At 40.5% G+C, this 15,452-nt stretch overlaps 1 protein-coding gene across 1 annotated transcript in view; it reads left to right on the forward strand.

The window, feature by feature from the left end:
* The window catches only part of SMPD3 (sphingomyelin phosphodiesterase 3), a 98,133-nt gene that overhangs the window by 63,226 nt on the left and 19,455 nt on the right, over nucleotides 1-15,452 (forward strand). The window contains exons 2-3 of the mRNA XM_023934728.2: nucleotides 208-1,826; nucleotides 12,980-13,055. Coding sequence (XP_023790496.1) covers nucleotides 495-1,826; nucleotides 12,980-13,055 — 1,408 coding nt within the window. The 5' untranslated portion in view covers nucleotides 208-494. The remainder of the gene's footprint in view (nucleotides 1-207; nucleotides 1,827-12,979; nucleotides 13,056-15,452) is intronic.

Genomic DNA, 15,452 nt, shown 5'->3' on the forward strand with positions numbered 1-15,452 from the left:
AAACAAGTTGCATAAGATTGGTAAAGTTATGCTGAGCTAATAATTGAAAATAACCCAAAATCCTCCCTTGATTTAACCTTTCCAGTTTCTATCTAAATACACTATATGCAATAAGACTTTAATTGTTATGAGAAAAACTCAATCTGCTTTAAACTTCCAATAAGCGTTACTTAAACTTCCAATATGTTTTGTCTTTTGTTTCTGCAGATTTCTGTTTTGCCTCTGGAGAGTTTCATTATGGCAGCCCCCATTGAACAATGACATCCTTTGACAGATACAGATGCCAAAAAGCCAGACGAAAACAGTGGCCTTGTTTCATTTTTACTCCAACACAGTGAAATGGTGCTCTTAAAGTTTTGTTATTGACTCTCACTGAAAAAAATCAAACTCCTGACCGGACCTTTTTTCCCCAGCCCCCTCCCAGTGTTCTTATGGATGCTTGACACAGTGACATCATGTAGTAGGCCCTGAAGTGTTGTCATAATTGAGTTGCAATGGTTTTATACACTTCTCCATTTCCCAACAGCTTTCTGTCAGTTCTGCATTCTTTTTCCTGGGGCCTGATTTTCCCATGTTACTGGCTAGCAGACAGGCTCGTGGGCTCTTTTGTTCCAACCACCTATGAAAAACGTCAGAGAGCAGATGACCCATGCTATTTTCATGCCCTCTGCATCATTATTACCACTCCCATCTACCTGGCACTCTTGGTGGCCTCTCTTCCTTTCGCTCTCATTGGCTTCTTGCTCTGGTCCCCGCTGCAGTCAGTCAGAAGGCCCTATGTCTACTCCAGACTGAAAGACAAGAACCATGCCAATGGAGCCACACTGCTCACTGAATGGAAAGCTGCAGGGAGCGGAAAAAGCTTCTGCTTTGGAAGTGCTAATGTTTGCCTGCTGCCAGATTCTCTGGCAAGATTTAATAACGTTTTCAACACACAGGCCAGGGCTAAAGAGATTGGCCGGAGGATCCGAAATGGGGCGAGCAGGCCACAGATTAAAATATACATAGATTCTCCTACCAACACATCCATCAGTGCAGCGAGTTTCAGCAGCCTGGTCTCCCCCCAGGCTGGAGATAACCGTACTGTTAATGCTGGCATCAAAAGGACAACATCAATGGAGTACAAGGGAGACAATTGTGGCTCAAACAACAGCGAGGAGAACAGAGAAGATAAAGGTGGAAGTGGAGAGCCACATGAGGGAGAAGAAAACACTTGCATTGTCCGTATCAATGGAGAGGAGAACGGCCACATGTCCGACACAGAAACAGACGCTGCCAATGGCCAGGCTCGTGCCAGTGGCCCAGCAGAGCCCTCACTGGAAGGTGATGCAGAGATCTCAAAAACACCAAACCACAAACAGAAGGAAGGAGATTCTGGGAGTTTAGATAGCTGCTCTGCCTCACGAGAGTCTCTAGTCAAAGTCCGTGTTGGAGATGGTACAGTGGACCAAAGTGCTGTCAACAACAAGCTCCTCTACAAAGCTTCAATCATGAAGAAGACTTCAGTGCGGAAAAAGAAACACACAGATGAGACCTTTGATCATGAGATCTCTGCTTTCTTCCCTGCCAACCTGGACTTTCTGTGCTTGCAGGAAGTGTTTGACAAAAGAGCTGCGGAGAAATTGAAAGAGCAGCTCCACCACTATTTTGAATACATTGTCTATGATGTTGGGGTCTACAGTTGCCATGGCTGCTGTAGCTTTAAGTTTGTGAACAGTGGTCTACTTTTTGCCAGCCGCTATCCTGTTATGGATGCTGCCTATCACTGTTACCCCAATGGAAGAGGAATGGACTCCTTGGCTTCCAAGGGAGCTTTGTTTCTCAAGGTAAGAGCCTTTTTGAAGCTGTAAGACTCTGTATATGTGGCAAGTTATAAAGTTACATTATTTTCTCATTTCTTTAGACCTCAACAGAGGCAATATTCAGATTTATATTTCCTGGTATAACCTAATGGGTTATAGATATAATCTTTATGGGATTTGTAGCCTGAATATTGTGTTAAAATGATGGATGTGTCTGAAATAATAAGGGACTTTTGGAGGTATAACTCAGGTATAATTTCAAGACTCAAAATTTGAAGTGGTTTTCATGATATTTAATTTCTTTCTTTACCAAAATCTCTGTAATAAAATGCATTAATTCTAAGCCTCACAACGTGAGTACAGTACAATGGGTATTACCATTGGAAACCAACTTGTGCTCGTTGTGTTTTTGTCTGGCAATCAAAAGACAATCAAAAGTCTAAATGTCAGTATAATAAAACTGAAAGAATTGCAGTGAAATGTATGGCTACTCCGCTCTCTTGCATGCAAAAGAATTAGTAAGGAGAGATATGAAGAAGAATAAACAAGACAAACGTGCCTGGGACAGTGGGGAGTACAGAGCTTTTTTGCGTTATTAACACTGTTTACTTAAATTTACTAATGGCAGAGAGAACAGGAGGCCTGGGGTTTTATGTCTGTAAATCATGAAAAGCAGAAATGAAAGTCTGCATGCAATGATTTGCTTTTCCAAGACCTGGTGACTGTTCGTGCTTAATTCTTGGGAGTATCTGGCTGAGCTCTTCCTAAATGGGAAAGTGGACTTTCCTAATTTGTGATTAATTAAGTACCAAAACTTTTTGCCAGAGATCCAAGTCTCTAGACCCAAACCTGGAAAGATCTGAAAGCGTCCAGAATACTGAATTTCAGATTTTGTGATTTAGTCACAGTTTGGAATGGGTTTCACTAACTAAATCCTGAACTTCTTTTCTAATATTGGCAGAGTATATCTGATGTTCAATTTATAGGCACTTTCCAATCACAACTCCTCCACAAAAGTCATTAAGAACATGGATTGTGAATAAGGATCAGTGGGACGCTTTCTACTCCGTTTGTAGTTTTTAAGCAAAGCAAAAACTTTGGGTAATGTGACTTGTGTAAAAAAAACCCCCAAATATTAGAATATTTTTGGTTCTGATAATAGTTGAGTATTTCATGTACATTGACATAAACAAAAGCCAATCTCTATCTGAATGCAGGTTTCCAAAAACTGTGTTTAAACTCTCTATGTTGCACTCTTACATGTTTATAAACAGCAACAATTTATTTTTTTATCACAAATTGCTGCAAGCAATAAATGAACATAGATCTTGTGCAGTATAAATATTTATGGGGTCACAAAGACTACCCTTGAAAATATGCATATATTGGGGATTAAGAGATTAAAACCAATCTGTTTTTAACTGCCCATTGCTGAGTCATTGATTTGCCACCCTACTAGGCAGTCTGCAATGTCTCCATTTCTCTTGCAGAAAATTAAGCCTCTTTTCAAGATTCCACTGGGATGATGAACTTAATTATGGATCCAAGTTGTTAAATAATGTTACGGTTGAGCAGGGAATAGAGGCCAATTATTATGAAATTCCAAAGATTACTCCCTTCTTTTGAATATAACAGAATTCTGCCCACCATAAGACTTTTTTTCCTCCTGTCTATGTCATTCTGATATACTTTTCTTCATACCTAAAATATTTTTCATTCTAAGTCTATCTTAACATGAATTTACTTTCTCTCTTAATTGTACATTAAATGACCAATTGTACATAGGTAATTTATTTGATGGCAGCAAAAACATAGAGTAGGAATAATTATTTAATTTTGTCTTTGAAGTAAAGTAGGTTTAGAGGTTTTTTCTTGATGTGGTGCTTAGTCAGCAACTGGGTGGGTGTGGGCTCCAGAGACAAAAACTCCATGCAGTAAGTAAAAGCCTGGCTTGTTTTTGAATATTTAAAGAAAGTTGAAATGATTTGAAAATGACAAAACTGCTTTGGGGGTTTGACACAAAACAGATTTCTACTGCCCTGGTAGAAGTGTATTGCACATTTTTTCATTTTAGAGTGGATTCTGTTTCCAGTAAGTAAGAAATTATTTTCCATTGCCCTTGTCTTTCCTACTCTGTCTTCACTATCTAGATGGTAAAGTTCAGGTAGAGATTTGGAAGGATTTGAGAGATTTGCTTAGTCATACAAAATTATTTTACCTGAGAGACTTAGAGAGCTCAAGGATTATTATTAGTAGCTGTAATAACAATCAGCTTTTACCTACTGCTTTTCATTCCTAAATCTCAGAGAGCATAATGAAGAAAGGTCAATATCTGCTTAATAGAAGGAGAAACTAAAGTACAGGAAGGTAAAGTGATTTGACTGTGGCTTAACACCTAGGGTGTCACAACCAAGGAACCAAGCTGGAAGTAAATTGCAGAGGCTTTTAGCACAGTTTCATGCTACCTAACAGCTATCTGGAGGCCCATGCAAAGGAAGTCTGCCTCTGTTCTCCTCCTAAGGATGGAGCCACAAAAGGTGCTACTGCTGGCATTTTCCTGACAGAGCTCAGACTGGTTTTTCCATCTGATCCTTTCCAGGTCAGGATGAAGACATGAGGATGACGTAGTTGTGAGGAGCCATTGTGTGAAGTCCATTTCTGTAAAGCTGGAGGGCTGATTTGCATTTGGCACTTGGAACTCTTCAAACTCTGCCAGTGTTTTTGTCTCCAATCTGAGGGTCTCATTGGCATGTAAAAAAACCCACGGTCACGGCAAAAAATAGTATATATGAAGGGGGGAAATGTCACACCCAAGTGACAGTTTCATGTCTGAAGTCTTAAACCATTGTTCCTATTGCCACTAAAGACTCGGAGGACAAGTTAGCAAATACATAGATCAGTCAATCCATTTTCATCTTTGACAGTCTGGGCCCTTGGGAGACTCTGCCGTGACTCTCTGTTCTAGCATGGCTTTTCACATTAATTTAAAATGCCGAAGAGAAGAGCCCTGGAGTCACTTTGTCGGTTTTCTACCTCCCCTTGTGTCTGCTGCAGGCAGAGGTGGAAAGTGGGCCTGGCACAGCTGCTGTGCTGGTGACTGGCACTGCAAAGCTGGCTTGGACAGGTCTGTGTGGAACATGGTGCAGATTGCAGCACTCTCAGCTCCTCTGCAGCTGCAGGTTTGACACACACATAATGGTAATACACTGTAATCTGGATGGATTTAAAGGCAGTTATAAAATACACATCCTTTTCAGAAACTAGGTGTTGATTTTACAAATCAGCATTGTCAAATCAAGTTTAAAAGGTCTCAATGAGTGCTGAGCAGAAATTGTGTAATGCATCATTTGTCTGTAATTTACTAGAGGGTTTCAAAATGTCAATGTCCCTTTTTAGACAGAGGCTCTAGTGTGGAGCCTTAGTTATGCTGTGCCAGGGATGCTGTGTAAGTTTTGGACAGTAGTGTGACAAAAATGGAAAGCATCCCTAACTTGCTGTGGTGAGTTTGTCCATATTTTTCCAGCTATAGCAATATAATAGAAACTCACTTTTGCTGACAAATTTTGCCTCTCTTATCCTTAAATTCTAATAGTTGTAACAGTAATGTAAATCTAAACTATCCAAGAGATGTAGATGCAGAGTCAGAGAGGGAGGTGAGTGCAAGAGGCATCATTCCCAAAATGGCTGTTGACTGAGAGGTTTTGGCAGCTTCTTCCTCCCAATGGCACTGGGAGATACAAAAGCATGGCGTGTAGAAGGCTGCTCTTCCTACTGTTCCTAGTAGGAAACTATTCTGGGCTTTGGCATCTGCCAAAAGAGTCAATTTTAGCAAAAACAAGAATTCTAAGTTAAAACACAGTATGTGAACATAATGCAAAACTACAATGTGATGTGGGATGTTTGAACAGTTAATAGTATTCTTCAGAATCAAAAGGAAAAAGAATGTCTTGTGTATTTTGCTAAATTTCTGGAAGAACTTGTGTTTAATTAATATTAATTCCTAAGGTTATTAACAGATTTACTTTTCAAATTCTCTGAAAAATGAAGGCTGTTCTCAGGGAGTACAGTAATTGTGCAGAGAACGTGTTATTATTCATTGCTTAAAGGGAACCTAGCAACCTTTGCTTTGTGTGCAAAGCTCAACTTGTTTTCCAAAGAGCTGATATGGTGGTAACAGATGGTAGAAGGAGCAGCAGCTCTGATTGCAAAACTGTTTTGAAGCCCAGTTTTTGCTGTTTTCTCCTCTCGAGGAGCCTGCTTTGTGTGAGAAAATGAGGGTTCCCTGAATTAACCTCTGTGATTCTCCTTTTTGATATTTCTGATGCAGATGCATTTTGCTTGGGTAATTTAAGCTGCCTTTGTTGTCCCAAGCCAGGCTGTGTGTGCTCTGCCTGGGAGTGCAGGGGCAGCTGCTGCAGTTCCTCGCTGGGTTGAGGGGAAGATTTTGGATCCAGGAGTGCACAGAAAAGGGGAATGGCTGCTTTCTGACCCCAGTGAAAGAACACCTGGAGTTCTCAGTGCTTAGATTTTCTTGTCCTTCATCAGCTGTCCAGTACCTACAGTCATCTCAAAATGTATAAAAGAAATGTCTAGTGCTGCTCACAAATTTGTTTAGATGATTCTAAAGCTGTGCCATTTAAGGCAGGACAGTAACCTAAACATTTTCCACATGCTGAGTTTCTGCTGTAAAATGTTAATGCAGTAATTGGATGGAGTCCAATACACTGAGAGTTTTTAAAAAAAGAACAAAAATACTCTACCATGGCACTGTACCATGTTCCTTTCCTTTGGTATAATTAATGTTATTAATCACAGTCCTTTCCCCCCTCATTAATGGGAATAAATAAAAACTGTTGTGCAGAATGAAATACAGATTTGAGAAAATGTGAGTTGTGGGCTTTATCCTCTTCAGAAGAGAAAGAGCCCTTCATTTGTGGCACCAATTTACAGCCACTTTCCCTCACATGTAAGCTTAATGAAGCTTTGCCAAATAACAAATTCTCTGAGTTCATGGAACAGTAATTGTTGCATGTGGCAGGTGGGAAAAAATAGGATTCTGAAATAATCAAGTGCAAATGTAGCTAGAAAGAATTGCAGAGCACCTCACACTTTTGATCTGACTTCTATAACATTTTAAACTTCTTCAATATTCTTAAATAACATATTTATAAATTAGAGATTTAACTATTGTGTCTTCTTTAGAAGCTGCTACATATTTCTGAATGCAAAAGGCAGAACTGTTACAGGACTGAAAATAAGACAGACGTTTTTGCACCATGCCTAAGCTAACCAAAAATACATCTTTCTTGGGAGTTATGACTAATCCAAGTCATCTCTGTGGAACAGGAATGTTTGAAGTGGGAATGGGAGTAGCTGCAAGTCCTCCTTGGCATCTTCTGTTAACAGTAGCAGGAATGAGGACTGGGACACAGTTTGGCTGTTCCAGTTAGGTTCTTAATGCTGACTCTCCTGCTTGTATTGGAAATTTGCTGAAATGGGAAAAAAGTCCAGGAGCGGTTGATACAATTTGGAAGATGACAGAAATATTGTAAGGGAAAGAAAACAAATTGTATTTTCCACTTCTTTTCCCTTGCCCACTGTTAACTCATTATAATTGCACTGGATTACATAATGACATCCCCTCTGCAGTGGAAATGGGGAGGTACAGAGCCTGCTACCAGCACATCTCAGAGCACCAGCCCTGCAGTGTGTGTGGAAATACCACTCCTTGTGCATCTTTATCCACAGTCATTCAGTTGAATCTCAGGCTCCTTTTAAGGGAGCTTCCCTTGAACTTAAACAATATTGGCTACATATGGTGAGATGAATATTTCTGTGGGAGTAAGTCACATCGACTGTAAATTCTGTTTCTGTGCCCTGCACTTACTCTCTGAGGTGTTTTATTTCCAGCACAAAGAGTTACTCAAGGCCCCTGTGCAGATGATGTTCTGTATAAATGCCATGTTCATACCTTTATTTTAGGGAGAGAGGGTTTTTTCCCTCCCATGAAAGCATGCAGAAGTGCTTTCAGCCTGGTTAGTTTTTCTTCATAATATGAACATCATTAGTGTGGTTCCTGTCATGACTGTGAATTCATTTCCTGTAAAGCTCTGTACTTTATCCTTAAGAGGCGACTTATCCTCTTCAGAAGAGCAATGCAGGGAGCAGTACTATGGTTGACATTTATTTCAGTGACAAAATTGACACCTCCATGGTCACCTAAGTGAATGAAATGGATGGTTTTGCTCATTTACTGCCCAAGATGTGATTAAACTATTCTGGCTGAAGCTGGAGCTATACTGTGGAGATCCCAATTTACCTTAAGGAGTCTCAGTGTTACAGGCAGATTATTTACCTTTCCCAGCTCTGGCTTCATTGGCCACATGGAGATTCTGGGGTGACAGACTTTGTGAAGGACTTTTTCCATGAGTATGCCAAAATTTTAGCTCTCTTCTGGTTTGCATGCCAGGATTTGCTTCTCCTGAAGGGAGAGGCAATGGTATGTGCTTGGACTTGTAAGTAAATAACTTCTTTGTTCTGGAAGGTACACATTTAAGAAACTATTTTATTTTACATATTTTTGAATGGCTCCCTCCTAGCAATGTGAAGCTCCTAAAAAATGTCACTAAAGATTAAGTTCTCATAACAAACATTTTGGTTTTATGTGCACATTATTGGTAAGTATTTGAGACTCTAGATTTAATCAAGTGAGATTTCTCATGCACAATTCAAATTTTTAATCATTAAAGAGCATTTCCTTCAAAGCACTTGAATGATTTACTAACACAGCAATGACTTATCTGAAGCTGTTTTTCAAGGTGGTAAAGAAATGCCCCAGTACTGAAGTAGCGTTCTCATGGGTTTTGTTTAAGTATCTGTTGATGCTTTCCTTAACATCCAGATGTGATAGAATTGTTTTGCACTGCTGGAGCAGATGTCTGTAAATATAAACTCTTAAGAGACAAGGTATTTGTCAAGTTTCCAGCTTTGTATATTTACTATGGTAGCATATGGGAAAGATGAGATGTGCAAGATTTTCCAGTTAGCCCAGGAAATTCCCATGATAGCAAGCAGTGTGATTAAATTTAAAGTTATTTTCCCTTGCTGTGGCTCTAAAATTTCAGTTCTTCCTACTCATTAGGTTTTTTCTCCTGTCAACAAGAATCTTTCTGCCATAACCTGGTTGGCTTGATTACTTTCATGAGCCATTTATTACCTGATACCAATCTCAGTGGAGGACAGACCACTCCTCAGTCATGCAGAACAAGCTTTTGCAAAACAATTCTAGGAATATCCCCAGTCTTGCATAGCACAGCACAGTCCCAGTGTGGTCTCTCCAGCAGATTGTACCAATGTGCTGTGGCATTGAGATGAAATCTTTTAATAAAAAGTACTTGATGGCAAAGTACTTTTGTGTGCTTGATGCAGCCAACATTTGAAAAACAAAAATTCAGAGAGGTGAGTTTTGCACTTATTTATTTCATTTACAGGTAGGGGAAAAATATAAATATGCAGCAGCAGAAACTGGCATTTTGGATTCCTTAATAGGATTTCCCCCATAAGGCACAAATTCTCTTTCCCGTCTGTAATGAGATTTTTATGCCCCCCTCCCGAGAGCAAACAAATTGTAATGGTCAGTGTTGTAGTAGGGATCTGAATCCAGTCTTAGCTTCTCAGTGTTTGACTAATTTGATTATTGCAAATCTAGTGAGAATTGGAATTTATCTTGCATATTTCAGTATAATTGTGAAAAATGTTAATTTTTTAATGTAAAATTCATATAACTGGACACTTCATTAAACCAAAAATAGGTTCTGTCAGATTTAATTCACTTCCAGGTAACACTAGAGTTTAACAGGTCATCACATACCTTTTTCCTCCTATAATAATTTAAAAATAAATATTTTAATACATTAGGACCTTATATTTGGATATTATCTTCCTCTACATTTCCATACACAAAGAGGAATGGTTCATGGCACAACCATACAAGCCTGTACGATGATTTTTGAGAAAGCAGTGCCTGAAGTAGGTCAGAAGGTGCAGAAGGATGATTCAATAAATGTGTTATTGACACACAGCTACCAATGTAGGGCAGCTGAGGTGAGCTTAAGTCAGGCCTATGGTGGCAGAGCCACTCTGGTTTACTTGTTTACATATATTTTCTTTGTAAATGTGACTTTGGATGTTTCTTCTGTGTTAAGCAGCTAAAATTATATTTGTGAAGTGCTGTCTTGGTGTGGTGGAAGTAGAGCCTTCCTGCCAAGGTCCACGTTGGAGGCTGAGCTGAAGGCTGGGCCTTGTCCTCGTGCCACGTCGCTGCCCCGGCCCAGTCACCACCACATAATATACCCTGGAAAATGCAACAGTCTGAAATAGCTGCAGTACTTGGCCACACAAAAGAATGTTTTTATGTAGAATTATAGGGCTTGTAGTATTTCAGAGGTCAAGTAGGTTTCCTGTCTGCACAATCCACAGGCCTTGTCCATCTGTGAAATACCAAATTAGACTGAACAAACAGGGTTTTTTTTACTATTTTACTTCAGATTGTGTTTAATACAGTAGTGCCTCTACTGTAGCTGGGAACTGACTAGGAGGATGAAAAGGTATTTATTTACTGTCCTAGTAGTTGTCACAAATATTTGCCTCCATTATGATTATATACCAAATATACACTCAGTTTGGTGGTTGCCATCAGTACTGCCTCTCAAAAGAAACTGCAAACCCTAAAAGTCAAAAAAGTTGGAGAAAATGTGGACTCTGGGAGATGAGCTGCTTTGGAGTCACTTCCATGCTGCCAGTTTCCAAGAAAATTCTAATTATGTTAATGTCTTCAGCCCTTGCTTTTTAGCTTTATTTTTTTGACTAACAGAGTCTTTATGAAAGCCCCTCTGCTTTCCCTGTGGGCTGTGTGCTCCAGCAGAGCCTGGGCACTGTCCCTGCAGGCATTTGCTGAGCTCAGCCCCTTCCTTACAGCACAGGCTTCATCCTGGGCCACTCCTTACAATTCTTTGAGAGGAAAAGATCCCAAGTCCATTTCAGCAGAGATCTGTGCACACAGGCACACTGAAGAGCACACATTTATTCATGATTAATGGAAATTAGTATGATCCTGTGCACAAGTTGGTTGAGGAGTACAAGGCCTTGTCAGGCACTTCATTAATGCTGCACAAGAAATTCTAAAGCCAGTTTGAGCTGACTCTTTTTCTCAATTGGGCTATAATTTATGTTTGGATGTTCAGCTTTCACACTTAAATCTTTTATGCTTTTTGAATAGAAACACTGGAATGATTTCATCTGCTTTATCCAATGAGGGGATTATAAGGAGCACATTCCTGCTAAGGCAGAACACTTTATATGCAATATTTTTCTTTCAGGGTGGTTATGGTGGATGATGTTGAAAGGCATGTGATGTCCACACTTGTCCCCTGCTGCAGGAAACACTGCACATTTGCAAACAACTGGAGACTTTTTTATAGTTTAGGAGTTTTTTATAGCATTGAAGAGAAACCCTGATTTTGAATTACTAAGTTTGGAAAATACAGTTCATTCACGTGCCTGTCCTAGACAGCAGAGGAAATAAAGTGTTTTCCACTTTTCTACTGGAATGGCATATGCTGCACAAAAGAGTTGGAGAGAAAGCTCCTTATGATTCAGCAGTGACACTGAGATGTTCAGGCAGCTGGAGGGAGAGGTGTGTGCAGTGCAGCTCCTGCAGCAGTCCTGGCAGCTGTGCAGCAGAGCTGCCCATCCTCAGAGACTGCTGCAGTCTTGGGAGCTCAGGAGAATCTCCTGCTGTGGGGGTGGATGCACCAGGGAGTGCCTGTGCCTGCCTTGAGTCCCTCTGCCTCCCTGCAGCAGGTTAGCTGAATGGGAACAGCAATAAGAACACCATCAATATCCATTTGTAAAACTGTCTAAAAAAGGACTGAACAGACTGAGGACAGAATAATGCCAGTTGTTTATTACCAACTCCCCTGGCTGGCACAAATCCTCAAAGTTAACAAGGCATTGTTAAGTACAAATGACTTCTAAATTCACTTACTGCAAAGCTGCCTTTTCAGTTATAAAATGAATCAGATGGTTCTTGAATAGCTGAAAAACAAGAAAAGCAACCAAGCTGACAGAATTGTGTCCATATGAAATTGAGCTCAGCTTGTTATTTAGAGGTGTCAGATAAAATTTATGTCTAGCCTTGTGAAGTAGAGTCATCTGTGGTGGTGTTTTCTAAGCCCTGGGTACAACTTTCCTCTGTGGGCATTTTCTTTAATTTAATCAGTGTTGCCATATAAACTATCAACAAGAAAACCATAAACTCAAACTAGTTTATTGCCACAATCCAAAACTTATCCACTTATCACTGGGAATTTTGATTTGCAGCTAAGTCCTGAACTGCCAACATTTTCAATAGAGCTGAAAACCTAAACCAGAACGTGATTGTGATTTGCTTGTGTGTCTACCTGCAAATACATTTTTAAGGGATTGTAGCTTAAGATATAGATGAGGAATTATACTGCATTCCAGCTTCCCTGGAAGCTCTTCCTCTTCTGTGTGTAAGAACAGGATTCCACATAGTGTTTTTTGTCTGCTTGACAGGCATGGGGGCTGCTGCTGTGAGCTGAAGGATGCAAACACTGCTGAGGCACACCAAGGCCCTCAACACCTCTGCAGAAGAATATAAAAAATCCATCAAAACCCAAAACTTACTGTGGAATTGAGAAAACATGATCAAACCCAATATTTATTTCACATTTCATCCTTTTCCCGAGATGCCCTTGGCATTTTTCCTTTTACATTCTAGTCATACACAGGTAGCAAGAATTAGGCTGCTGGTAATGCCACTTTCATAAGGCACTTGAGTGGTGGGGCTGAATCACACAGGATTGAGAGCTGGGACAGGGAACCAGTGGGACTGTGAAGAACAGAAGAAAGTAACATTTTTTATGTGTTGCAGATCAGAATCAAAACACTGAACATGGTATTGTGCAAAGGGTCAGTGTGTGCTGGCCACAAGCCCCAGTAAGACCAGTAAGCTTCTCTGTGTGTCTCTGGTGGTTTTTTCTTCTTTCAAAATGGAGTTGGCTGGAAAGAATGGTAAAAAAGGCTGCACAGATGGGCTTGGCAGTAGAGTTGTATGAGCTCTTCCATTAATCACCTTTTTATTTTTTCCCTTCCAGGTGCAAGTGGGAAGTACACCTCAGGACCAAAGAATTGTGGGATACATTTCCTGCACTCACTTGCAAGCTATTGCAGGTACTGTCCTAAGATTCATATCTTTGTTTATCACTATTTCCAGGTCTGGGGTGGTATTTCTGTGCACAAGAGCCACAGTGTTGCCCCTCCTGTTTCTGACAGTCAAGTGCAGTGTCAAGAAGGGTAGAGGAGTGTCCCCAACCCTTCACCTCTTCAGTCTCAGAGTAATTATTATACAGCACAAACAAAAAAACTATCCCTTGGAAACTTCTCCTTGCTCCCTCTTAACCAAATGTTGGTATTTTAGAAATACATTGCTACCCTTGGTACTCAACAGCATTTAACAACCCATTCTGTGAGTATCAGCATGTAAACAAAAATTTCTTTGTACATATCAGGGGCATAATCAGAAGATACATGTTGGGACAGTAGTTCTAGCTGCTGATTTCTGGTGGAAAAAGCCAAAATTCTCTGGCTTTTGACCTGCAAATTTCATCCATAAATGACTAGCAAGTTACTATACTCACTGGATAATTCACTTGGTCATATGTTTAAAAGCAGTTTTGTACTTAAGTGGGTGTAGTTATAAAAGCCAAATCTACAGACTTTTACTCTGAGTGTGATCAGCATTTTATTTAGCCAGAGGGTTGGATACCCTTAATTTATTCAATATGAGTGAGATTCTTGTGCTCCTGGCTGCTGGAAGCAGGACAGCCCTGTCAGACTGGCTGCTGACAGCCCATGTGCTGGGACCAAGGCAGGGCAGGGCTGCACGTGGATGGAACCCGTGTGGGGTGTCCTGCTGCTCCATCCCTGCCTCAGCCACACAGGGGCCTGGGAACTAAACTGCCAGTCCCTCAAGTCCATTAGAGACACTGGATGGTTCTAAAAAAGATTAATGAATTTTTCAGCTACTTTTTAACAATGTAACATCCTTCTCTGCTGTTCTATTTTTAACTTACAGTAATGTACTGTGAGACTGCTCTTGTGGAACTGAGATTTATTGCTGTTCCAGTTTAGTTTAGTTTTTTGGGTTTTGTTTCTAGTTTTCGGTCCTGTTCCTTTTTACTACCTAGTCATGTATTCTCAGTTAGTCCTTGATAGCCACGTTGTGAAATCCCTAAAATATTAAAGAGAAAGAGGGTGGATGGAAGAAGAAAGGAAAAGTAATGTTCTATTTTCAAAATAAACCTAAAGTTTGTTCAAGGGTAAAACTCGACCTTTTGTTTTCCTGCTTCGTATTTTTAGGCTTATCTGGTTCAAACTACATTCAGATAGAGCAGACAATGCTTTAAGAGTCTGTCCCTATATATATCATATTTGTTTATGTAATGAAATGGAAAACTAAAGTTCGTAAGTTTGCCAGAGCTGTGCTTTCTGATTTGCATCATTTGATTCATAACATTCATGCATTAAACAAATTATCCAAAAACCCAGTTTAACGATGTAAAGATGTGTAACTATAAAAATAAGCAGTGTTTAAAAGGTCAGCCATTTAAATCATCTAATCACACATGGCTGAGTGCAACCTGGTTTCCCTTCTAGGATACATAAACTTACACTTGGCAGTTCCGATACTTACATAGGTATAAAGTGAAATGATCCAACTGCTTATGATCAGGGACTAATGCTTTTCTCAAGGTATGTGCTGGCTCAACTCTGTTCTGAGCAATTACTATTTGTTCAGAACTGACCCTCAAACTTTTTCAAGAAACTTTGGAATTAGATGTAGCTTTTCCTCTCAGGTGGTTCCTCTGCCTGGTACTGGTTGCTGCTGTGAAGAAGCTCTTTATTTCCACTGTGGAAACAGTTGCATTTCAGTGACAAATGAAGGGATCCTTTAATGAGATTTGATGTAATTATTTTCCATGGGGCTGTTAATTTTACATGGTTCTTTTATGTCTGTTGATTAGTCAGTGATTAATGTTCTGGACAGGTTTTGCTGCCTTGAATCCACCCACATCCCGAGTCGCGTTGCGCCATGGCTCTCAGACACCCCACCAAGCCATCAGTACAGAGTAAGCCTCAAGCTACTCCAGCCCCAGTTCAAGTGATGCTGGATGCTATCTCACAACCTGTTCCCATCCCTGTTCTGCATTTAGTGTGAATGTAGCCATTGGCAGCTCAGCTGCTGGGAACCCACACTTCTCTAGCCCAAATTTCAGGCTCCCAAGCCTACACAGAGCTGAAGCAGAACTCGGCACTGAAAAAGCTCTCTCAGTGTTTGAAATTGTGGTGGCGCAATCAGGAGTAGCTCCAGTGCTGAGCATCCTTAGGCAGTGATTCCAGATGTTCCTGAAGCAGCAGAGCCTGCATAGCCACAGCAGGGCAGCCTGTCCTTCCCCCTCCTCCCAGCTGTGCTACCCCAGCTGTCGCAGGCTGTGCTGTACTTGGCTGGGGACCTGACCTAGCTGAAAAGGAACCCAGTAGAATAAAAGGGGACTTTTTCCTTTGTGT

This window comes from Cyanistes caeruleus, chromosome 12 (genome assembly GCF_971803275.1).
Source record: "Cyanistes caeruleus chromosome 12, bCyaCae1.hap1.1, whole genome shotgun sequence".
NCBI lineage: Eukaryota > Metazoa > Chordata > Aves > Passeriformes > Paridae > Cyanistes > Cyanistes caeruleus.